At 54.0% G+C, this 22,840-nt stretch overlaps 6 protein-coding genes and 1 non-coding gene across 7 annotated transcripts; all 7 read right to left on the bottom strand.

The window, feature by feature from the left end:
• Positions 1-953: 953 nt before the first annotated feature.
• Positions 954-3,362, bottom strand: BD324DRAFT_613126 (hypothetical protein). The gene is made up of 4 exons (XM_022014472.1): positions 2,682-3,362; positions 2,567-2,638; positions 1,262-2,361; positions 954-1,212 (listed from the first exon to the last, which is right to left on the bottom strand). Exons 1-4 carry the CDS (start codon positions 3,070-3,072, stop codon positions 1,078-1,080), a joined length of 1,698 nt encoding a protein of 565 aa, XP_021874765.1. The 5' UTR covers positions 3,073-3,362; the 3' UTR covers positions 954-1,077.
• A 1-nt stretch (position 3,363) lies between these two features.
• On the bottom strand, positions 3,364-4,943 carry BD324DRAFT_613119 (hypothetical protein). The gene is made up of 4 exons (XM_022014471.1): positions 4,901-4,943; positions 4,128-4,621; positions 3,539-4,089; positions 3,364-3,498 (listed from the first exon to the last, which is right to left on the bottom strand). Exons 1-4 carry the CDS (start codon positions 4,902-4,904, stop codon positions 3,477-3,479), a joined length of 1,071 nt encoding a protein of 356 aa, XP_021874764.1. The 5' UTR covers positions 4,905-4,943; the 3' UTR covers positions 3,364-3,476.
• An 806-nt stretch (positions 4,944-5,749) lies between these two features.
• Positions 5,750-5,836, bottom strand: BD324DRAFT_t4. The gene has a single exon. It is a non-coding gene; the product is annotated as a tRNA-Leu (tRNA).
• Positions 5,837-6,409: 573 nt separating this feature from the next.
• BD324DRAFT_613115 (dihydrofolate reductase-like domain-containing protein) lies at positions 6,410-7,688 on the bottom strand. Its single transcript, XM_022014470.1, has 4 exons — positions 7,402-7,688; positions 7,298-7,368; positions 7,028-7,258; positions 6,410-6,983 (listed from the first exon to the last, which is right to left on the bottom strand). The coding sequence occupies exons 1-4, from the start codon at positions 7,596-7,598 to the stop codon at positions 6,700-6,702; spliced, it is 783 nt and encodes a 260-aa protein (XP_021874763.1). The 5' UTR covers positions 7,599-7,688; the 3' UTR covers positions 6,410-6,699.
• Positions 7,689-16,740, bottom strand: BD324DRAFT_678476 (hypothetical protein). The gene is made up of 23 exons (XM_022018996.1): positions 16,274-16,740; positions 15,273-16,234; positions 15,067-15,238; positions 14,923-15,032; positions 14,831-14,882; positions 13,517-14,795; positions 13,306-13,480; positions 11,714-13,270; positions 11,216-11,678; positions 11,108-11,182; positions 10,841-11,073; positions 10,169-10,806; positions 9,839-10,131; positions 9,022-9,804; positions 8,956-8,985; positions 8,805-8,920; positions 8,564-8,772; positions 8,361-8,529; positions 8,262-8,326; positions 8,180-8,224; positions 8,077-8,146; positions 7,837-8,043; positions 7,689-7,787 (listed from the first exon to the last, which is right to left on the bottom strand). The coding sequence occupies exons 1-22, from the start codon at positions 16,659-16,661 to the stop codon at positions 7,882-7,884; spliced, it is 8,046 nt and encodes a 2,681-aa protein (XP_021874762.1). The 5' UTR covers positions 16,662-16,740; the 3' UTR covers positions 7,689-7,787; positions 7,837-7,881.
• Positions 16,741-17,333: 593 nt separating this feature from the next.
• Positions 17,334-18,971, bottom strand: BD324DRAFT_647979 (hypothetical protein; the record flags this gene model as incomplete). Its single annotated transcript, XM_022017757.1, has 1 exon — positions 17,334-18,971. One exon carries the CDS (start codon positions 18,969-18,971, stop codon positions 17,334-17,336), a length of 1,638 nt encoding a protein of 545 aa, XP_021874761.1.
• An 840-nt stretch (positions 18,972-19,811) lies between these two features.
• BD324DRAFT_678474 (putative general RNA polymerase II transcription factor) lies at positions 19,812-22,831 on the bottom strand. Its single transcript, XM_022018995.1, has 9 exons — positions 22,414-22,831; positions 22,303-22,377; positions 21,832-22,265; positions 21,467-21,794; positions 21,336-21,429; positions 21,091-21,298; positions 20,750-21,054; positions 20,067-20,713; positions 19,812-20,015 (listed from the first exon to the last, which is right to left on the bottom strand). The coding sequence occupies exons 1-9, from the start codon at positions 22,770-22,772 to the stop codon at positions 19,883-19,885; spliced, it is 2,583 nt and encodes an 860-aa protein (XP_021874760.1). The 5' UTR covers positions 22,773-22,831; the 3' UTR covers positions 19,812-19,882.
• Positions 22,832-22,840: the final 9 nt, after the last annotated feature.

The raw sequence follows: 22,840 nt of genomic DNA, 5'->3' as shown, positions 1-22,840 counted from the left end.
GTTTCGCCTCTCTAGCGGGACCGCGATTCGTTCTGCCTAATTAGGGATCTTTGGGAGTACGTACTATTCGCTTGGGGCTCGGCGGAAATGAAAGATCTGAATTGCATGAAGTCAGTGGCAAGTCACAAACTGCAGGGTGGTCGCACCTCTTCGGCGTTGGAAGCGGTGGGGACCGGAGTTGGCGTCGATGAGGCGCATATAGGGTGCTCATTTGTGGCTTGATGAGGTGTACAGAATTTGGTGTCCGGTATCTCGCGACTGATCCCATTCTTTCGGATTCACCGTATGCTCGACGGAGTTTTCGCCGATGGGTCAGAGTCAGTTTCCTTGAGTACACTTGAAGGTCGCTCGCCTTGCTCGATCGGACTCAGGGACCAGCGAGAGGGAGCTCGTCCGACAACGGAGCCAGGACTGTGGACCTGGCGCTCGAGACTTTCGTATCGATAAGCCGAGCAGACAGGACGGGAATTCCGTTTCGTCCACGTGCGCCTGTCTTGACTGTAGAGACTGACGGCAGAGCGCGGAGTCCGGCGTCTCAGACACAGTCACGGTTTACGCTCCTTTAAGGAGAGTGATCTGGCACAAAATCTTAAATGACTGGTAGGCGGAACAGGTTATGCATCCAGTCCATAGTCACCCCCCTCACAATCGCTCTCGTCACACGAATGACGACCAATCTGTCCCCCAGACATACTTTTCCTGAGATCGCATGTCGTCGATGTCAACTCGGGCCACATAAGTCTCATCGAGCCGTCGTTAGCGATATTTGTGGCTGAGATAATACCATTGAGTGGCCATCGCACGTCGTATTGGAGAAATTCAGGCTCGAAGGTTCGACCACAATTCCATCACATTCTTGTCAGGAACCGACGTCCTGATAGCAAGGCACCTGGTACGAGCTTGGTAGAAGACTTCTTGGCGTACACTATGGTGCATACCCTTTAGTGCACGTCCATGAGACAGCTGGGCTTTGTGTGGATCAGTCGCCACCGATACACTGAATCACACGTCGGCGCATGAGACACATACATTGCACGTCAGAGAGACAAGACACTATAATCAGACCATGTCCACATCTCAAAGCGCCGCATCGCCTGTATCTGTCAATTGCCATCCAAGGTCTACCAATCCTCTGCCGACCCGTTCCAAAAAGGCATCGCGTCGAGCAGAAGGTTGCGGCAAGAAGTAGACGACAATGTTGCGTAAATTGTCCTGGGCATCTGCATGAGCAAAAGGGCCGATGAGAGCCTGTGAGACTCACCCTGACGTTATTCACAAATCCATCGCAGTCTGCCACAACTTCCGGTGTCAGTCCATCGTACCCATCCTTGTGATCCCTCTCAAATCGATCTCGAGATCGTTTCACTTGACTGGTGAGAATCACAGTCGGCCTTTGACCATCGTGGAATTTCGGCGGTCTCACGTCGTTCAGACCGCGCCCCAGAGCAGCTTCTTGATTTGAGGCGGACGGAGTAGACTCCTCGTCGGCAGCAGCAGCAGCAGCAGCTCGATAGGAAGATTCTCGACGCGCATAATCCTCCTGTATTGCGTGGAATTGAGCCTCGAAATCGTCAGCCCAGTTGTGACCGTTCTGAGAAGCTTCGTGAGACTTCATTGGACGCGAGGGCTGGCCGTTAGAGCCATATCGAGATGGGCAGTCGTGATCAGAAACGCCATTTGCTCGAGATCCGTTGCCATTCTGTCCCTTCCAGAATCGTCGGGCCTGATCGTCGTCGGGAGTCTGGTCTCCATGCCACTCGTGGCGATGCTCGGCCTCTCTCGGTGAATGGGTCTCGTCCCGGCCCCGTCTTGCCCGATTCTCCTCACGTTTCCGTTCGGCCGCTTCAATCAAAAACATGGCCTCTGCCCTGACATCACTTTCTGGCGGCGGAGGGTGAGCTTCACCCATTCCGGCGCGGGGTACACGGGGCAAGGGGGCATCGTCGGGTAATACGACGGCGGAGAGAATGGGAGTTGACACCCTTGACCGAGCTTCATTTCTAGCTTCTCTGGCGACACGAGCATCTTCTCTAGCTTGGGATGTTCCGACACGACCAGGCGAGATGGTTCGGACGCGGGATCGAGGTGTGGACGAGCTAGCGGATGGATAGGAGGAAGATTTAGGATGTTCAGCTGGTATGACGTGGGGTGGAATGGCGGTCGGTGGGAGTGGAGGTGAAGGCGCAGATTCGGGTAGGGAGACGGTCTGAGGGAGAGGCGATTTACTAGCTGTTGGCGTATCTATGCGTGCGGATGATCCACGTCTACGCTTTCTTAGAGGTGCATCCCTTGAAGTGGTCTTCTCCAAAGCTTGAGATGTGGCCAAAGGTGAAGTGACTGTGCTTTGTCGACTGGCACCCGCTGCAAGGGTCAATCGGTCAAAATGTTTCGAACGATGAGGAGGAAGAAGCGCGAAGTGCATCGTGTCGAGATCAGGGGATTCGACAGCATTGGATCGTGAAGATCGACGCGGGAGCATGTAGGATAGGTTTCGAAATGATGAAGTGGTGAAACAACAGAAAATGTTGAGTGACTTGATCTCTCGTGAGGCAGAAGCTGGACTCACATGATCTGGATCCGACGAACGGGCTCATACTCTTTGCCTTTCGCATCGTAGGATCTACAGCGGCTGATCCTTCTACAGGGAGTCTCAGCACGCACCCACTGGGGTTCCCGCTCACCTCCGGAGGTCGTATCCTGTGCTCCTGGTTCAGGGCTTTCTCCCCTTGGCCTGTATTCCAACACATTTCCAGCTTCATCCTCCACGACCAAAGCCCATCCTTTCCATCCAGGCCTCTTTTTCCGCTTCTTTGCGCCTGACACACTACCATTTGTACCCTCACCCACGTCTGCTGAAGCTCCTCGAGGGCGGTGATGAGGCGCGTGTTCATCGATGTCCTTCTCCGGCGAGGCTGGGTTCTCTCGATGACCCAGGAATTCCTTTGCTTCGCCTGGGCCGTCGAGAGTGCTGTGTAGTGTCGTGGCGTCGCTTTGGATGTCTATGGCATCGGAGGGCGTCGAAGGTCCAGCTGTCGATAGCTCATGATGAGAAGGCGGAGATGCGTGTGTCATGCGAAAAGGCAGACAGGAGATGACGTCGAACGGGGTGATCACAAAGATGCACTTCTATAGATCATGCAGGATAAGCGGGGGCAGAGGACGATATGGTAGGTAATGGAGATGGGCAGATAAGTCTGGATGTGGAATAGGTGAGGGCCGAACGAAAACGAGTCGTCTAGATGGGCAATGTTACTGGATCAGTTCAATCTTTGGCGCGTCGAAGCAAAGTGGAAGCTCTCGGAAAATCTGGGGGCGGCGGAACACGGTGTGCAAAGGTAGATGGGGCTGCATCAACTACTCGTGGATTGATTTTCTGCACACATGCATGTATACAAAGAGCGTGAGCTGCCATTGGTAAGGCAGATGGATCAAACAGATCCCTATTATACGAAATAATGTCCACAGTCACCGTCTTTCTATCGTCGGATGGAGTCGTATCTACAACATCAGCATCTACCTCGGACAGCTTTGAACTCACGTGGGTGGGATCTCCGATGCCGCACCTCCATCTTCGTGAACTGTGACAGGTCCACCGCTTCCGGGGCTCCCTGGTTCGCCCTCCATAGCGCCAGAGCTACTCGGTGCTCCGGGTTGGTGGTTGTATCCGCCAGAGTATCCACCTTGATTGGCAACTCGAAGGCGTTGTTGTTCATGATACGCCTCGCGTTGCTTGGACGACATGGCTCCTCCGGCCGCAGCACCTGCGCCTGCGCCTGCGGCTGCGCCGTAGCCCGCAGCCTCGGCACCAGCCGGTATGGTTGGCATAGGCGGTGGGCTGCCAGACATGCCATGAGGATATCCACCGGCACCTCGACCTGCGAATCCGGCGGACGATGTGGCGCTCGAAGGGTTTCGTGTAGGTAGATTTTGATCGTTGTAACCATAGTTGCCATCTGATGTGGCTGATCGGGCATATTGAGTCATCTCAGGTGACTGAGCGGTCGAGGCAACGCCAGGAGCGACGTAGGGGCTGACAGAATTATCTGCGAGGTCGATTGCGCCGTGGTTCTGTGCTCGACTTGGATCAAACTAAATGTGTCAGCAGGGCATATACTGAACCGACCCACCATCATGTCATCGAATTCTGCCCTGTGCGACTTGCGTCGCCTGCGGATGAGGAACCACGCGAGAGCGGCCAAGATGACCAATGCAGCGACACCCCCGACTACACCGCCAACAATGGCGCCTGTGTTAGTCCCTCCACCACCTCCGCTGCTTGAGTCATTCGAAATACCAGTGCTCACGGCAGTGCCGGTGACGACACTTCCATTTGCTTGAGTCGAAGTGTAGGTGATGGTTTTCGTTTCAACCTGAGCTGAGGAGCTGCTCGACGAGGTCGTTGATGTGGCTGAAGAGCCTGATGATGTGGTCGAACTGCTCGTACTAGATGACGCGGCATTGGAGGATGTAGTCGAGGTAGACGACGATGAGGCTGCGGTCGAAGTGGATGACTGGGCTGTGCTGCTGCTGCTGGATGCAGTAGTACTGGAAGACTCTACGGCGGAAGAAGAAGAGGTCGTCGTCGGAGAGGACGAACTTGATTGAGCTGATGAAGATGAAGCTGGAGCAGATGAGGACGAAGACGAGGAGGGGGACGCAGAGGAGGAGGATGCGGATGAGGAGGATGAAGAGGTCACGTCAGCCATGGTCGATGAATGGAATGAAGGATGAGGGATGGTGGATGGATGGGATGGGGTAGTTGGAATAGATAGTCAAATTTGATGGTACCCTCGGGTTTGTTTTTCTCGGCGGCGCGGGAGCTGAAAATTGAATACGGGGGCAGTGTGTGTGAATTCAAGGGCAGTGTCACGCAAGGCGATGTAACAAGACGCTTACTCACACATTGTGATACTATCTTTCTCTATAAGTCGCTGTCCCAGCGACAATCTTTTTACGAGGCGATGGATCGTGTACTCAGTCTAGTGATCAAAGGAGAGTTGAAAGATAAAAGGAAAGTCTTGAGTGGGTCTTGAGACCAGGCTGGTAGTGTATCCATTTGTGGAATGCCCATCATATACTCTCGCTCCACTATTTTTTCGGATTTTTTTTTTTGGCCACCCCACAGTTTTTTTCGATGCTGCGGGTATAGAGCCTGGCCAACGAGACGTAGCATCATGGCGACAAGGATCGTCTACATCATTCGGCAGAAGTATGCCCCGGTCTCAGTCTCAGCTCCTCAAGGGGTGAGGGGGTGAACGAAAGGGCGACGAGGAACGGGCTGTGCAGGGGATAATCCCTTCACATGATCGAGGACAGAACCCGATCAGCAATTCGCCAGACGTCAGTCTGCTTATTCAGAGTGGAGGAAGGCATTTGAGCGTCTGAACAGTACAGATACGAGTCCCGCTCAGAAGGACCATCTTATCCAGAATCTTAGAGTGTAGCGCTTCCAAGGCTGGACTTTCAATATATGAAGGTGCAGAATTACCATACCTGTAGCGAGCAAATGCCCTCGCTGGATGACACTGACACCGCACGCGAGGCGCGTTGACAGAGACCCCCCGATTTTGACGATCCCCACCGACGTCGTCCAGTCGAAGATGACCAGCTCTGCCAGCTACTTGATAGCCTCCTTTCGGACTGTCCCTTTCGACTCGATGAGCCGACAGACACGCTGAGAAACCTTCTAGACACGGAAGACAGAAGGCAAAAGAAAAAGGTCGACACGACGGCGATGTCGTGACTTTGATGAAAGCGGTGGGATTCGAACCCACGCCCGAAGATTAGCGATCAGAAGGACCTGAAGCTAACGCCTTAACCGCTCGGCCACACTTCCCTAAGTAAGTTGTGTTTTGATCAAGGTTGATCAATGGCTGAATTCAGGACGTCACGGTGTCACACCATGCACCATTCGATGTCAGGTGTGGGTGAATATTTCGGGTCTGCTGGAAGCGATGACTCGTTCTTTTCTTGACATTCGACTTTCTCAAAATTCGCGCAGCATTGTTCACCGGGACCAGCTCTACTTACTCTTCTGCATCTAGCCTTATCTCTGCCAGCTTAAAGCCACGGAGGTGTGCACGATGGGAAAAGTTCCTGACGTCCAGCCCGCTATGTCCCTCGAGATACGGTGGCCCGGTGGGAGCCAAGGACGAAAGGGGACCGACCCTTTTAGCACACTTTCGAGTCCCTTCTGCCTAGACAGTTCAAGAGTGACTCAGATAGACAAATCACCAGCTTTTCTTCACGGTGCTCTGCCAGACCTAGATATTCAGTTTGAATGCACATCGGAGGTCAGTTGCGGCTTCACCAATGAACGATAAGTCTTGTGAGAAGGGATTTTCTGAGAACTTCGGGCGGAATCGCGTCTAAATCGCAACCTTATGTATGTATGATACATTGCCTGGGTCGAATATCATCATCTTGTCTCATAAAGACGATAAGCATTCGATCGTCGCCAGCACCTTTAGCCTCCTGAGTGTGCTGAGCGAGGATGACCTCGCAAACAACTCATGCAAAGGCTCCTGCAAATGCTGAACGAGCCTCACCGGGATCGCTCCTGAACGGATATCCGAGAGCCAGATCCTATTTCTTCTCGCTTGGACCAAAGCTCCATTACGATGTATGACTTTTGATCACGGTGCGGAGACTGATCCCGTTGCTGCGGCGCGTGTCCTCAGGATCCCTGCTTACTTCCACTCAAACGATCCTGCACACCATGACCGCGTCCTTGCCCAATGTCTCCGTATGTACCGTCTGCAGCTCGGGCATGGAATCTCCTTGACCTTCAGGTATCACACCTACCCCCTTACCGATGAACATTGGAGCGACGGTGATGACTACATTGTCGACCAAAGGCGTTCCGTCAGATCTGGACGGGGCATGGAGAAAGGACGAGAGGATAGCGGATCCGCCTTCGATCATGACGGAGGAGAGATTCAGTCGGGTCAAGATGTCAGGAAGGTCGTTGGGGTTGATCCGGCCTGAGACCATTGTTAGCTTTAGAAGGGTTTTGTGCTACGCTCACCATGTGACAATGGGACAGGTACCACTCTTGCACCCGCGTCCGCCATCTCTTTCTGTCTCGCCGACGCTACATGGTCTCCACATAGGATCCATGGCTGTCGTACTCTCCTGCTCCTGCCTTGAGAATCACGCCAAGCCGCGAGAATCCGGGCCGTAGTCGGGAATCTGAGCTGTGGATCGAGGATCAGAGGTTGAGGTGAGGACAACGACGGATCATCAGGTAAGAGATTGACTGGGTCGTCAGGGTCATTCAGAAAGCACCAGGGCTCACTTTGTAATCGCGGATCGTCAAGTAAGAGCGTGTTGATCCCGACCAATATGGAATCGTGCCTCGATCTCATCCTGCAGTCAGCAATAGGTGCCTCACTGGCTCACCAATGAGTCATGAGCATACTCTCCGGGCCGCTCAGAATTACTCTCTTGCCTCCCTCTCCGGCAATCTTCGCATCGAGTGATTGAGCCCATGTCAAAGTGACATACGGACGGGACGACTCGCCCCGAGGGGAAATCAGGTCAAGTATGGCCGGAGGAGATACCATTCGGTGAGGATTGTGCAAGGTCAAAACGGACATTTGGCCCGAAATACGCCGCGTATGAGCCGCGCCCGAAAATACCGTCGCAGAAAGGCCACAACGCAGACAGATACATCAGATCTCAAAGCCAAAGATGTATTATGCAGATCCCAATCGTCATCATGTTAAGGCCGAAACAATCCCTATCGTCACCTCTGTCTACCCTCAGACCTGCGGCAACGGCCTCGACTGTGGCTGGAGTCAGCGCCGCCTCGTCTCCTAAACACTGTTCACTCACCCCGGGGACCGCTGGAGGAGGTGGAACAGCACCACCACTCAGGTTTTAAAACGCCGGCGCAGTGACCCCCGCAGGGTTTGGCAAAGGTCGATTGGGCAGCCCGACAGCAGGTCCACCCATCGGCATGAAAGTGCTCCATGCAGGAACTCCACCAGCAGGGTTCTTGTTCTTGGTATCTCCTACCCCAGGTGGCGCAGGCGGCTTATCCTAGAGGTCAGTGAGATCATTTGCTATACTCACCTTTTGCTGCTTGCTCGCTTGAGGGTTCTTTGGCGGCGCCACGGGGTACGGGAGGATGGCCATCAGATCGCTGCAAGTCAGTGATGCTACATTCCCGACTCACCCAGCCGACTGGCGTCCCTTCATCAACAACAAGTCTGCAATCTCCCTGCCACGTCAGTTCAACCTCAGCTCTCTGTACACACATGTACAACGCCCTTCTCGACTCGCGCAGATCTCCGACCTCTTTTAGCAGCACCCGGACCTCGCCCTGCAAGTCAGTGATGGTAGACTTTCACGCTTACCGAAAGAGCCTTCGAGAAATCGTCCAGATATCCCGCCAGATTGAATCCGACCTGCTCCCGGGCTTGCTTCTTCGCCTCGGCCTGGGTCAGACCATGCTGATTCGAGTTCTGCTCCATAATCTCCGCTGCCAGCTTGCGGAGGAACTGAGCTTGACCGTCTCCTTGGCTCCTGATTGTCAGACTTGCCCTGGTCTACCACCCACTTGAGAGCGTCCAAGATGGCCTGAATACCAGGCTTCTTGTCATCAGCCGTTTTCTGCTTCTTTGCCTCGTCACTTCCTGCAACCAATCTGTCGAGAGCGTCTTGGACCTTTTTATCTCTCGCATTCTTCTCGGTTCGTCGCTTGTCACTAGATTTGGTACGGTCTTCGTCTGCGGTACGCCACATCTTTTGGTCGGCAGCAAGAGCATCCTGACGTAAGCCGAGTCAGATCTTCTGCTCACCAAGACACGCTTGAGATCTGCGAGGGCTTGTGCATTCTGCAGGTGCCTCTCCTCTGCCATCTTTGCCTTGGCAGCTTTGGCATCGTCCATTTGCTTACGTTCGGCAGCCTCGGAAGCTGGTCATCAGCGTGATTGCAACATTTCCACTCACCTGCAGTCTCGGCTGCAGCTTTTTGTTTCGCTGGACATCAGCGCCGTCACTCGTTGCTCCGCTCACTTGCCAACTTTCTTGCGTCTTCCAGCTCCTCTTCAGGACCAAGAGCGGCTTTGCCCTTCTTCAGCTTGCCAGGAACTCTCGGCGCCTCGTCGTCACCCGTAGGTAAGGGAATCGCCTCGGGGACTGGCGCTGTCTTCTTCGTCATCGAGGCAGGTTTCGCGTGATCCATAGGTCCAGGTCCAGGCGAATCGGATTGATGGACACAGTGATACAGTGGTCGACCCATACCGTCCCGAGGAGCTGAAGGACAGCACATGGGGCAGTGCATCTTGCCGATATCATGAATAGCGTCGTCCGACACTACAGCTCCAGTCTTGTCGGGCTTGCCCTTCGTCAACTTGCCTTTGCCTGGAGCTGTCTCTTCATTGCGAAGAACGTAGGCCTTGCGACCATCGGGAAGCGTCACTTCGTCCATAAGAGGTGCAGTGGGAGAAGTTCCAGGGGCCGCGTGTGAACCACCGTTCAGAGACGCTGGCAGACCACTTGGACCAGATGCCGCTGGCGCAGGAGCACCGCCCGGGCCAGGTGGGAGGATGGTCGATCCAGGGGGCGCTGCCACATAGCCTTGAGGGATGTTCGCCATATGATGATCCTCCTTCACCTGCTTGCGTTTCTCGGCAGCGTCCTCCTTTGCCTGCTTCTTAGCCTCATCTGCCGCTTTTTTCTGCTCCTTCTTCTCTTCCTTATCCTTCTTCTTCTCCTCTTCGTGAGCACGATGTTCACCAAATTCGGCGCCTGCAATAGCAGCTGGCACCGCAACTTCTGCGGCGTGCAGCAGGCGTTCTATCAAGTTAGATTGATCTAGCACCGGACTCACCTCCCCAGCCTTCCTCCTTGCCACCTTCATCCTTTTCCAGCTTCTCTTTCTCCTTCTTGCTGAGTTTATTTCTGCCAGAGCTCTCAGCAGGGACAGGGGCGACAACAACAGGCGGAACACCGTCACCAGCGGGTAGAGTGTTTGCAACACCTTGAGGAGTTCCTACAGGTAGAGTGTTCGCCGCCCCCTGGGGTGTGCCAGCAACGGATGGCAAATTTGCCACACCCTGCGGCGGAAGCGCAGTACCAGCGGGGTTCGCAGCGTTTGGCACATTTGCATAGGTCGTAGCGCCACTTTCCAGTCAGCGTGGATTCCCAAAGATGTGCTTACGGCTCATTTGGCGGCCGCTCTTGAAGTCTTGGGTCCCAGTGTATTTTGCCAGCCTTGCCATTTTTGGACGGCGTCCCTGCATTAGCCGGAGCGGACATGCTGGCAGGTTGAGCAGGCGTGCCGCCAGAAGGAGCGTCACCAAGAGTTTGAGTCGGCGGGACGTTGGCTGCTCCTCCAGGCGGTGCCGTTTCAGCGGCAGGAGGCACGTTTGCAGCACCACCAGGTGCTGTCGGGACATTGGCTTGAGTCGTCGCTGGCGTGTTGTGCGTATGTTTCGCCGGGTTCGTATCCCATACTGGCTTCTCCGTCTTGGCTTTACCAGCTGGTCTCTGAGTCGTCGCGACAGTCTGATGGCTCGTATCCATTGCTGGCTGCGCTGGAATCGCCATTTCGTCTTCCATCGTCGACTGCTGACGCGGTGCACTCGGGACGTTGCCGTAGGACCTGACTTGATGATCCGAGTGATGCTCGCTTGGAGCCGTAGGAACATTCATGACGGTCTCGGGTCCAGTAGCAGTACCAGGGTCGCCAAGGGATTGAACAGGAGGAGCAGTAACGCGAGTGCCATCCGGAGTAACATAGGTGCGAGAAGTAGTATGTGTATGAACAGGTGGTTGACCATCGGCTCGATGGATTATCTGCTGTCAGCGCAAAAAGCAACCAAGCACTCACCTCTTCAGTCTCTTCTCGGATCATCTGCGATCCAGGGGGAACGTTGCCTTCTTCTCGAATAGGTGACATCTCATGCGGGGAAAGAGACAAGGGTTTCGGCATGGACACGGGCTTGCCAGTGCGAGGATTGATTCGCACTGTTGCAGGCGCACCATCAATAGGACCAGTGACCGCTTCACCCTCCCATGTAGTTGCCGGAACATTTGCTAACTCCTCCTCGTGATGATGCCGTTCTACATGTCAGTTCGGGAATGAAATTTCACTCACTTGTAGGCAAGGGTGTTGCTTGAGCGCGCGTTGAGGCACCATCCACATCACCCGTCTGGGCAAGCAATCGATTGACTGGCGTCAGCGGTGTCTTTCTGTTAAACTCACTCTTATCCTCCAGCGAGGCCAGCTTCCTATCCTGCTCAAAGTCTTTCGTCGTCTCCGCCGGGATCATCGGGAGACCCTTTTCGTCCACCGGCGGAGCGCCCTTGATACCATCGACAATTTTGCCATCCGCCGTGACAGTCCCGTCAGGCATGACTTTACCTTTGACGTGCGGGGCAGAGGGAGGAGTGATGACAGGTGCGACGCCTGGCGTCGGTGCGCCTCGGATGCCATCAACCACGGACCCGTCTTGAAGAATGACCCGTCCATCAGGCAAGACATGACCCAATACATGCTTCGGCTTGAGCTCGTCGCGCAGTCTGGCGATATCACCGAGGATATCTGCCAGTTCCTGCTTGTGACCTCGACGAGCATCCTCGATTTGATCCGACATACCATGGAGGTATCGGGACATGCTGTTTTGCTGATCACCTTGGGCATGAAGTGCCTGACGGATGCTATCATCCTGAACATGAGCAAAGCTCAAGCGGAATATCTCACCTCTTCTTCATCCTCACCCTCTGCTGGGGCAATGTATGGAGTCACACCCACAGCCTCGCCGGGGGTGGTGACTGCAGGAGTAATAGGCGTCATGAGTTGCTCGGTCGTTGAAGGTGTCGTCTCTTCTGACGTGGTGTTACCCACACCTGTATCCGGAGTGACACGCCGCCTTGGCCCGGGAGGAATACCCGCTTCATATCTTGATGCTGCAGGCCATCCATATCCACCAGTATTAGGGACACCAGGAGGGAACATGCCAGGTTGTCGAAGATGAGGGTTGACATTGGGTCCAAGAGGTCCTCCGAATCCGTTCAGTCCAGGTCGCAGGCCAGGCATGAACGGACCCATCCCCGGTCCGGGGAAGCCCATAGGACCAGGGAACATGCCCGGAGAAAAGCCCATTGGTCCTGGAGGCGGGAATCCACGTCGGAAGTATGTAGTCGATATCGGATCTCTGACTCCAGCGATACGGGGGAGGGACGGTCGTGGCATTTCTGCCATACCAGGTGGAGGAGGAGGTGGCATGCCACCTGCAGGATAAGGCGGGCGCATGGGAGGTTGACCCATCTGCGGGTACCTTGATTCTGATTGTACAGGTGTTGGAAGGTCGACTGGTTGAGGAGGTGGCAAAGGGCGCGTCGGTTGTCGGTCATCCTCATAGTCGTCCGAGTACTCGGATGGCTCTTGCTCATACTCTTGGGGTCGATAAGGAATAGGCGTATGATCCCGCTCAGATTCTGGCGATGGCTCTAGAAGTGGCTCCGTACGTATGGACTCTTCATAAGGCTCGTCATCATGATCTTGCCGACGTCGGGGAAGTCGAGCGGCAATGTTAGGCGGTATCGTCGATTTCTCAATGCGATACTCATCGGGAGGTGAGTCCGGTGGGAGATACTCCATGGCGATCCGTTCTGCCTCCGAGTCAAAGTCGGCATCTCCCAGCGGTCCATCGAGAAGAGATGCAGGGACACCCGACCATCTTTTCTTCCGCTGATAACTTTCAGTGATCGAGTTTGCAGGCGTCTTTGCTTTCACCCAGTCATCAGAATATATTCCATCGGTCCCTTCGTACATGGATTCTTCCTCTTTCAGAGTGGCCGGCTCTCGCGGCCTGTATTCGGGCTCCAGCGGTCGATCATAGTCACTGAGGAATTCGCTGTCGCCAAGCCGCAGCAATGCACGTCGCAACAGATCCTCAATTCTACGCATCCCAGGACCACGATCGGAAATGTCCAGCTCAATGGACCTGCTGCGAGCAACCTCACTTGCGAGATCGTTCGTCTTGCCGATAAGCGTTCCGATCAAATGTCGCATGTCGTCAAACTGTTGGGCGAATGCGTCAGGAGGCGGTGTCACGGGTCGCATGGTCGAGGCTGAAGACACGGACGATGGCGAACCTGGCGGAGAGTCATCTTTCGAAGGTACAGGTGGGGCTTGGTCCCGTGCTCCAGGGATTTGCTCGGTCAATTGACTCATCTTCGTTTCGATACGGTCGAGCTGAATCGAGATCTTTGTCTGCTGACCCTGCCGCGCCTCATCTTGACCTTGGATATAATTCTGCACGTCAGATAGGTCACACTGAAATCACGCACAAGGAAGCGATTGACGTCTTGATTTGGGGTGCGGCTTTCCGAACTTTGGTTCGTATCATAAGACGACCATCCGCTTGAGTTGGGCATAGAGGGCGATGGCGGGGGCACAGGCTTGCGCCTAGACGAAGCAGCGACTGTCGAGGCCGACGATATGCTAGACGCATCCTTCAACGGGCTTCGTGTCAGTTTCCGTGCCAATCCTTTCGCTCACTGTTGTGTCTGAACAGCCGAGTACATGTATGTCTGAGTGGGCCAAGTCGGAGCGGTTGTATACATGGTTTCTCGAGCAGTGTCGAACAGAGTGTTCTCCACCGCCGTGCCAAATGGTGTCTTCCCAGATCTGATGCTACTCTTGCGTCCCTTTCTTGACGCGGATGTATTCCACACGCTGCCTGCGGATGATTGTCGCTCCAAGTCAGCCAAGAGACCGATATCGGTGTTTGGTTCAGAGATATGTGTCGCAGAATCAGACTGTTCTTGAGTGTCGGAGGCGAACGAAAACGTAAACCCGTGAGCGTACTGAGGAGCAGATTGGCGCGTAAAGCCAGACTGGTGTGTGGAACCCGAAGAATCGGTCCCACTCTGAGCAGTGTGCCACGTTGTCCGGGACTCCTGAGCCAGGTGAGAGCCAACAGGCGGGTCATGAAGCTGGTAGCGAGTGACCTGGACAGGCAATCGCTCGCTGGAAGCCAAAGATGCTGTACTGTAATGCGAGTCATGGGAGGGTACAGGCGGCGGAGCCGTCTCATAGCTCGAAATGGTCTCCCGAGATGCTTCAGCCGTCGAATACAACTCGGTACCCCCAGCGTAAACTGTTTCCTGGGCCGTCGAGAATGGCTCTGACAGTCGACTTGTGAGAATCGCTGTGGCAGTCTGGTAAACGCCGGATTCTGATGTCTGTGAAGGCATATGTGCAGTGTCGTAGACGGATGTTGGCGGTCGAGCCGTGAAATCTGACTGAGGACTGAAGAACCGAGAAGCGTCGCTGGCAGGCCCCATCCGGACCGTCTGAGCGTTGACGCTAGGGGAAGCCAGAGGTGGAGGCGCGATACCACCGGCAAAGGTGAAATCTCTGTTTGCAGAGGTGCGTCGGGCAGCATCAACGGTGAGAGGAGGACAGATATGATCCGATTCGGAAGGGACAAGATCATGAACTACACCAGCGCTTTCAGAGATATCCGCTTCGGATGCCACACGTCTCAGGGATCGAGCTCGTTCGATGCTTCCCGGAGCGAGTCGACGAGATCCTCGATGAGCGAGTGGGGCCGCCATTCCCGCCGAAGTGGTGATAACGGCGTCGTCAGTGGTATACAGTGGCTGATAAGGCGATACCGGGGAAGGTGAAGGGGCCATGTAGCGCGTGGAAGATGATCCGCCACCGGCAGACGAAAGGAGAGACATTGGCCTTGAACGAATCGAAGGAGCAGCAGACGATGCTGGAGCTGCTCGTGTCCTCTCAAGAACACTCCAGATTGCATTCACCCAGCGGACTGGACGTCAGTCAAGTTCGGGCCTGTTTACTCACCTCGATCTCTTGCACTATCACAGCCGAGCCTTTCTGTGCCGTCATCGTAGACCTGTGAGAGAGTCAATCAGTGCGTCGGAAGTCCAGCGCACCAATTTGAAAGGATACAGATGTTCCGCAAGCGCCCCCTGCCTTCTCGCGGCGATAGCACCGATATCATCCCCCGCCATCGGGTTGTTAGGGCTATAAGTCGATGCGACCTCTGATTGGTCAGCTTGGCTGGAGAGTTTGCTCACCTTCGCAGTATTCCAAGTCAAGGACGACAACAGCCTGTTGAGCCTCCGCTGTGCGCCACACCAGCTGCAGCCCTTCTGGGAACAGTCGCGCATCTGTCTGTACCCATACAAAATTCGGAGCTAGGTTCGTATCGTGAACGTTGAGATACCACAGCGAGCCAGTCCGCAGCGGCTAGGATGTCAGAAGAGTTTAACGGAAGACTCACTTGACCTGTCAGGGTTCTAGATTCGCTCGAGCGAGCACTTGGTGTCACTGACTGCAGCGAGGGCGTTCGAGGCGACAGGCTAGGCATCAACGGAGCAGTTGACGTGGACAAGGGACTAGTTGGGGGGATTTGTACCGCTTCCTCGTCGCCGTGCTCAGCAAGGACATTCTGTTCCTGATCGTGTCGTCTCCGTCTGCGGATGGATACGTTCCAGGCTCTATCACGTCCGAAGAGCCGGGGCGTCTCACCGCCTTGTCCGGGAGATCCGATGACCCGTTGAGTTGGAGAACCTGCTCTGGCTCGCCACGAAGCGATCATTGTCCTGACCTGGGAGAGGGGCGAAGCAGATTTGGGAGGGGTCTTGGGTGCTGTGGAGAAGATTGATTCAGCTGTAGGCCGGTAAGAGCTGGGCGCGGGCTCTTGCCGAGGAATGCCCCCCGACGCTCTCGCCATAGCAGTGGTTCTAGATACCAGCGCGGGGGCAAAGGAAGGCTGCGAAATTGGATCGGCTCGAGCTTCGAACATCTTAATCAGCTCGCTAGCCTTAGTTGGCGATGCGGTTTGAGTGCTTCGTGGACCTTTGACCGGACTTGGCGGCAGAGGAAATCGGCGTGCGATCGATGTGGCCGAGAGAGCGGATGCTGCATGACTGTCAGAGGGTGATGGGCTTCGACTCTCCGCTCCTGAGAGAGGTTCAGTGCGTTCAGAGACAGCTTCCAGAGGTATGAAGGCGAGGCCGGGCGACGATCCCTCGGATGGCGAAGCAGGCGGTCGAATGGGTCTAGACGGCTTCGACTGAGGTGGAGTAGGATAGGAAAACTCGAGGTTGGGTTGACCTGCGAGAGCATCGAATTGACTGAAGACCCCTTCGTACGCAGCGTCAATTGTCGACTGATCCTCCGACGCTGGTGGACTGGTTTTGAGCGGAGTAGGACGAAGCGGGGAAGTCCCGATATAAGCGTCTGGGGCGTGAGCTTGAATGTTGCTCATGGTAGGCTCACCTTGCTCGACTCGGGGACGTGGCAAGATGCCTTGAGTTTCCGTCATGTCTTGACCGAATAGTCGAGCACGCGCAGGAGGCGACGGTAGAGGGCTCAAGCGCCCCTCACTAGGCGAAGCAGGCGTCGGGACATCAATACGACTGGACCCACCTGGACGTAATGGTGAAGGAGATGTTGTCGTGATTTCCGGGATTGACATTCTTGATGATGCCAGCGGTGTAGCATAAGCTTCATCTCCAGCGCTTGTCGCCTCGCCAGGCCGCCATCCTGGAAATCCTCGCCCCGAGTCTGATTCGAACGAGGAGAGGAGAGCCGCGAACTCTGGATGAGGTGATGATGATGATGCTCGTTGTGGACGAGGCGAGAGCGGAGGGGGGGTAGACGACATGGATGAAGGAGTGATTGCTATTCAGTCATGCTGATGAGTGAGAATGCAAGAGGCAAGAATCAGTAACGATTGAACACGGGTCAGCATTGCGATTGTGAGCGTTGTTGACACTCCAGATGGCCCTGGCAGGGACACGGACATCCTTTGGCATTTTTAGTGTGTATCGTTGTAGTAGGTGGGTGTCGTTCAACGCGTCGCGGGCACCATCTCGGGCGGCAAGGTACATTGAGTATGTCTAGCTGAACAGGTCTTTACGCATCATGATACAGCTGTTCAAATGAGAGGTACGAGCGGCGAAGGTCGAGTTTCAATCGGCGCGGGGGCAAGGCCAACTATCAATTGCAAGCTTGTCAAGCTACTCGAGCGGATCCGCGCCATCGCGTTGACTGCACGTGGCGAATCAGTATGCCTCTCAGATTCATGCCTCTGCTCATGAAGATCGAGTCATTGATGCGGGCAGAAGTGTCCATGTCATAACAGACTATTAGAACAAAGTATTGTATGTATTACAGAGTGTATAGAGTAGAAGAAAAAGGTTGCTGGAATGCAATGAAGACGAGCGAAAATGCAAGGTGTGTAAAAGAGTCCCCCCGCAGTGATCCCCTGTATAGAAAGAACAAGGGTTTTTTTTTGGGATCACTGGTTTACTGGCCAATGTGGGATCAATCCGATCTATTTTGTGTTGACTCCAGAGGCTTTGTAAGATGGGTTGTTGAGGATCTGGCTGACCTCATCGGCAATGGCCAAGACCTGAACACCGTTGGCAATGTTTCCGTTCAAGGCATCAAGTCCATCAAGCAGACGCTTGGTGTTGATTCCAGAGGCTTGCATGTGAGGGTTGTTCATGGCGTTTGTGATCTCATCGGCAATGTCGAGGACCTGGACACCGTTCGCAATGTCACCATTCAAGGCTGTGAGACCGTCTACAAGTCGCTTGGTGTTGTAGCCAGAAAATTGGGCATGGGGGTTGTTGAAAGCTCCAGTAATCTGGTCAGCGATATCCAAGACCTGGACACCGTTGGCAATGTCTCCGTTGAGCGCGGTCAATCCGTCGACGAGTCGCTTGGTGTTGAGCTTGGAGGAAGACGCAAAAGGGTTGTTGAACGCTCCAGTGATTTGGTCGGCGATATCGAGGACCTGGACCCCGTTGGCAATGTCACCATTCAATCCCGTCAAGTCGTCGACGAGTCGCTTGGTGTTGACACCTGAAGCCTTTCCAAAGGGGTTGTTGAAGGCTCCGGTGATCTGATCCGCGATATCGAGGACCTGGACCCCGTTGGCAATGTCGCCGTTGAGTCCAGTCAAGTCGTCGACGAGTCTCTTGGTGTTGACACCCGACGCCTGAGCGTGAGGGTTGTTCAAAGCTTGGCTGATCTCGTTGGCAATGGCAATGACTTGGACGCCATTGGCGATGTCACCGTTGAGAGCAGTGACTCCATCGACGAGTCGCTTGGTGTTGATACCAGAGACCTGGGCGTGAGGGTTGCTCAAAGCCTGGGAGATCTCGTTGGCAATGGTCAAGACTTGAACACCGTTGGCAATGTCTCCATTTCCAAGACTAGCATCATCTGCCAAGGGCGATCGCTTGGTGTTGACGTTGGACATCTTGGCGGAAGGGTTGTTGAGAGCATTGCTGATCTGTCCAAGAATGGTGAGGACTTGGACTCCGTTGGCAATGTCTCCGTTCAGAACATCAGCATCATCGGCGAGAGGGGATCGCTTGGTGTTGATTTCCTTAGCGGAGCCGAAAGGGTTGTTGAATGCGCCAGTGATCTGGTCCAGAATGCTGAGAACCTGGACACCGTTGGCAATATCACCGTTGGCGAGGGTAGCGTCATCTCCAAGAGGGGATCGCTTGGTGTTGATGCCCTTGACTGAGGTGAAGGGGTTGTTACCGGCGCCGGTGATTTGACCAAGAATGTCAATGACTTGAACTCCATTGGCAATGTCACCGTTGGCAAGAGTAGCATCGTCTCCAAGAGGGGCTCGCTTGGTGTTGACGCCATTGACTTGAGTGTGAGGGTTGTTGAGCGCCTGTTGAATCTGTCCAAGGATGGTAAGGACTTGGACTCCGTTGGCGATGTTGCCATTCGCGGCGGTGGCGTCATCCAACAATCGCTTGGTGTTGATGCCGGACATGTCGGCGTGAGGGTTGTTCAAAGCATTGGTGACTTGGTCGGCAATGTCAAGAACTTGGACTCCGTTGGCGATGTCTCCGTTGGCGAGGTTGGCGTAGTCACCGAGAGGAGCGGCGGCAGCTTCGAGAGCGAGGCAGGCAAAGGCGGCGAGGACAAGCTTGGAAGCGAACATTTTGCAAGATGTGTGATGTGGGATGAGATGTGTGGGAATGGGCTTTGAAAACGAGTGACTAGGGTTGGAAGTTTTGGTGTTTGTTTTGTGTGATCTCCGAAGAGAAGTGTCTTTTGGTTCTGTGTTTGGTAAGAGAGGATGAGAAGAGTGAAGAATCAGAGACGCTGAAAGTTGCAGAGCTTTATATCTCCCAAAGCAGTGAGCAGAGTCGACGAGGGTCGGTGTTTTGCCTCAAATTAGCTTGTCAGCGAGATTCGTCCAACACTTTCTCATGATGACCATCCTGTGGGATCGTCCATCCAACCATCATGCAATGTTGGACGATCACACGGTTCACGTCTCAGGACTCGTAATGTTGTCGTGCGATGTAACGTTAGTGTGTATGAAATGAGCAAGTCTAGCCATACAGCGTGGACGCACCATGACCAGCGATACGAGGATGATATCACAATGGACGAGACTCGGCCTTGCCCTTGTAAAGAGATCGCTGCGTCGCTAGACCCAAATGGGTGAGAAATCTGAAACGAGTAGATGTATCTCATGTGTCGAGATCCATCCATGTCGCCATGTCAACACATTGACCTAGAGCTGTATTCGCTTCTCCAGCATCATCAGTGTGCATCCGCCGGGTGCATATCAGATCATCGCAGAAGGATTGAACGACAGTGGTGTATCTTTTTAGTCAGATGTTTAGTACAGGACGAGATGAATCTAACGATACGGCGGCTAGAGCGGAACTTTTATGATTTTAAATGTATTTCTCGCATTCATCACGTGGGTCAGAATGACTCGATCGGCTCAGCTGCAGTGAACTCATGTCGAGCGAGCTGATCGATTATAGGCAGAATTATGATACATGTTGCCGACTACGATTTACGTTCAGCGGCGCTAGCCTCTACAATGATAGTCCATTACTGTCCTCCAGCCCTCTTCCTAGCTGCGGCGTCTTTGGTTCTCATCTTTTGAATCAGGCCCGGACCTGACCCTGACACGCCATTGACTTTTTGCTTCTTACTCGCTCGGTCTTCTCGACTGAGCTCTTTGCTGTAGAGACAAAATCAGCTACAACTCCGAGCAAAGTAACAAGCTACTCACTTCACGCTCTTGTTCCTCTCCACATAACTCAGATTCTGGCCACCTGACAAGTGCTCCAGCGGCGCGGTGAATCTCGAGGCAGCCGGGACCATACCTGCCGAGGTGGACTGCTCCGGCTGTGCAGACCTAGGCCCACGCTGGTGTCGACCGTGATTCAATTTCATATAATGATCCTGAGTTTCCGCGGCATTGTCACCAGCATTCAGGACCTCTTCAAGGAGAGAAATCTGGGATGCCTTGGTGGGGAAGACCAGGTCTGGCATAGTATCTATGCCATGGAGCTCGGTGATGACTTTGAACGCGTAGCCCTGGTCGATGAGAAAGCCTTGACGCTTTGACGAGTAGTACATCTCTTGCGTATCTTTGGATACGAGAGAGTAGAAAAAAGCATTGAATCCTTCGTCGTTTCGTCGTTTCGCTCTGAGAATTCTGCCCAGACGTTGAGCTTCTTGTCGACGAGACCCAAAGTGAGACGATATTTGGATGAGGCAAGTAGCTTCAGGCAAATCGATAGATGTATCCCCGACTTTCGACAAGAAGATAGTGTTGAGCTGAGGGTCGTGTTGGAAACGGGACAGGATGCGCAATCGCTCGCCCTCGGCGGTTCCTCCGTGAATGAAGGATTTGCCGAGTTTTTTCGCATAGGCCTGCCTTTCAGCAAGTATTCGCTCATGGTCACTGACCTCGAGGGCATACACGTTGTCCGAGAACACGATCACCTTGTCACCTCGACTCTCATGATAATTGATCAAAAATTGACATGCTTGAATTTTGTTTGGGTTCATAGCGTGTAGCAAGATTCTCTTGCGTGAGGCTGTTCTGAGGTATTCTCGATAGAATTCGGGCGTCATGGGGCACCAAACCTCGGCGCATTGGACAGTTGCGATGTGTCCGTTTTTCGCCAAGTCCATCCAATTGGCTTCGTACAGCTTCGGTCCGATCAAATAGCCAAGATCACCGATCTTGTCGTCTTCTCTGACCAAAGTCGCTGCCCAGTCAGCTCAGGTCGGATGACACCACATACCTGTCAGCCCCAGCTTCGCGTGGACTTTGAAACCATTAAGACACTTTCGGAACATGTTGGCAGGCACGACGTGAACTTCATCGAGCAGCAAGAAACCCCATTCTCGGGATCTCAAGAACTGCATCATCTTCTCGGCATCGTGTGCTCTTTTGCCAGTGTGTGCAATCATGGGGTAAGTCGAGATGACAATGCCGGCGGGGCCGGTGAACTGGCTGTCAGAGAGCCATGCCACGCTAAACACCTACCATCTCCTTCTCCGACTGCGTGAATGCGCAAATCTGGCGTTCCGATACATTTGAGAAGTGCAGGAACTGTTGTTTCCACTGTGCCACGGATACCCTAGCGCATAAGCTATCAGTTCCAAAGGTACACCCACGCCGACGTGCACAATACCAGCGTGCTCTTCTTGATTGTACATGCTGCAGTGATACCGACCAGAGTCTTACCCGCACCGCATGGGAGAACGATGATACCAGACCTCGCACGTCCGTTTCCAAACATCTTGGCGAGTGACGTCTCTTGGTACGGTCTGATCACAGTCATAGGCTTGAGCTGAATGTCCAAGTTTGCATTGGTCGTGTCGTTTCTGAAGTCATACTCCTCCAATGCAGGGAAGTCCATCTCCTTGGCTCGACGTCGAACGACTTCCATCTTGTCTGCTTCCACCTGAAACCGAAACGACTTTTCGTCGTCCAATTCATCGGCTTTCCTGTCAGTTCCGCTCCCGCACCAATGACTCACTTCGATGAATACCGATTACCGCACCGATCACATCGTCCCTCACTCCATCCTGCTCTCCCTCACCGGGCTGTCTGCCCTCAAACAAGGCTTCTCCTCTCGCCATTGTAGCCTCCTCCAAAGCATCCAATCCTGTAATTTGCTGACCCGCATCCCCGAGCTTTTCAACTCCGCATGAAGCAATGACGGAGTCGGAGACCAATGGCTGCAAGAACTCTGGATCAGTCGATTCGAGATAGTACTTGTTTTTGTGGAGCACGAGCCGGATCTTTCCATATGACGATGTCCAATTGATGATCCTCCTCTCAAGCTTGGGCGACAAGGGGATCTTGGATAATCTACTGAGAACCTGAATGATGTCTCTCGTCTCTAGCCCGACAGACATGGCGGCATGAAGAGAAGGCTTGGTAATGCGGTACTCGTGGATGAGAGAAGGCCTGATAGATCAGCACCGGCCTTTAGACTTTCGTTCACCTCGAGACCGGTTCCGCAATGGCGATCAAGAAGTCTTGTGCTCTCGACGCTAGCGTGGCAAAAGCCTCAAGGATGCTGGTAATGAGCTCCTCTCATCAGCTCCCTGCTCACATGTTGCCATCGTCGTCGACCCATAAAGGTCGAATGTGATGGTCTTTTACCAGTCCTTGATCTGACAGATCTACGATCCTAGATCCCTCAATCTCTTCCACATCCTCATCGATCTCTCCTTCAGCCGGGTGAGCAGCAGCAGCAGCTTGGGCGTTTCTCAGAGCACCAAGATTGATGCGAATCTTGGTGGTCCCCGAAGTCTTGGGAGCTGTCCAGGCTGACGCTGCGGCCGTTGCACTACCACCTGATCCCCCTCCTCGTTTATCAGCTGTCCTGCGTCGGGGCCTGTATTCCTCTTCAGAAGACGCATCGGATTGATAGAAATCCAAAGAGGACGCTGGAGAAGGCGATCGAGACATGGCTGGTACAGTCAGACTCGTTCGTCAGCTCCGCGTCCCCTAAGAACGCCGATGAGAAGGAAGAGAGC

This window comes from Kockovaella imperatae, assembly GCF_002102565.1.
Source record: "Kockovaella imperatae strain NRRL Y-17943 chromosome Unknown BD324scaffold_1, whole genome shotgun sequence".
In the NCBI taxonomy this organism is placed as follows: domain Eukaryota; kingdom Fungi; phylum Basidiomycota; class Tremellomycetes; order Tremellales; family Cuniculitremaceae; genus Kockovaella; species Kockovaella imperatae.
The sequence above is the reverse complement of the archived record's forward strand: the minus strand, read 5'-3'. Positions and strand labels throughout refer to the sequence as shown.

Bases quoted from the DNA above. Each gene is read 5' to 3' on its own strand.
- BD324DRAFT_613119 (XM_022014471.1), bottom strand. The intron at 4,090-4,127 runs GTGGGTCGGTTC...TGACACATTTAG, and splicing joins CAGAATTCGATGACATGATG to TTTGATCCAAGTCGAGCACA. The intron at 3,499-3,538 runs GTGAGTTCAAAG...CTGATGTTGTAG, and splicing joins GCATCGGAGATCCCACCCAC to ATACGACTCCATCCGACGAT.
- BD324DRAFT_678474 (XM_022018995.1), bottom strand. From the start codon at position 22,772: ATGTCTCGATCGCCTTCTCCAGCGTCCTCTTTGGATTTCTATCAATCC. The intron at 22,378-22,413 runs GTGAGCAGGGAG...GCTCATTACCAG, and splicing joins GTCGACGACGATGGCAACAT to CATCCTTGAGGCTTTTGCCA. The intron at 21,299-21,335 runs GTAGGTGTTTAG...TCTGACAGCCAG, and splicing joins CGCAGTCGGAGAAGGAGATG to TTCACCGGCCCCGCCGGCAT.
- BD324DRAFT_613126 (XM_022014472.1), bottom strand. From the start codon at position 3,072: ATGACACACGCATCTCCGCCTTCTCATCATGAGCTATCGACAGCTGGA. The intron at 2,639-2,681 runs GTGAGCGGGAAC...GACTCCCTGTAG, and splicing joins ACAGGATACGACCTCCGGAG to AAGGATCAGCCGCTGTAGAT. The intron at 1,213-1,261 runs GTGAGTCTCACA...GCAGATGCCCAG, and splicing joins GATTTGTGAATAACGTCAGG to GACAATTTACGCAACATTGT.
- BD324DRAFT_678476 (XM_022018996.1), bottom strand. From the start codon at position 16,661: ATGTCGTCTACCCCCCCTCCGCTCTCGCCTCGTCCACAACGAGCATCA. The intron at 8,773-8,804 runs GTGAGCAGAAGA...GGCTTACGTCAG, and splicing joins CAGATCTCAAGCGTGTCTTG to GATGCTCTTGCTGCCGACCA. The intron at 8,147-8,179 runs GTGAGTCGGGAA...ACTGACTTGCAG, and splicing joins AAGGGACGCCAGTCGGCTGG to CGATCTGATGGCCATCCTCC.
- BD324DRAFT_613115 (XM_022014470.1), bottom strand. From the start codon at position 7,598: ATGTCCGTTTTGACCTTGCACAATCCTCACCGAATGGTATCTCCTCCG. The intron at 7,369-7,401 runs GTGAGCCAGTGA...TGCTGACTGCAG, and splicing joins AGTATGCTCATGACTCATTG to GATGAGATCGAGGCACGATT. The intron at 7,259-7,297 runs GTGAGCCCTGGT...CTGACGACCCAG, and splicing joins TGACGATCCGCGATTACAAA to TCAATCTCTTACCTGATGAT.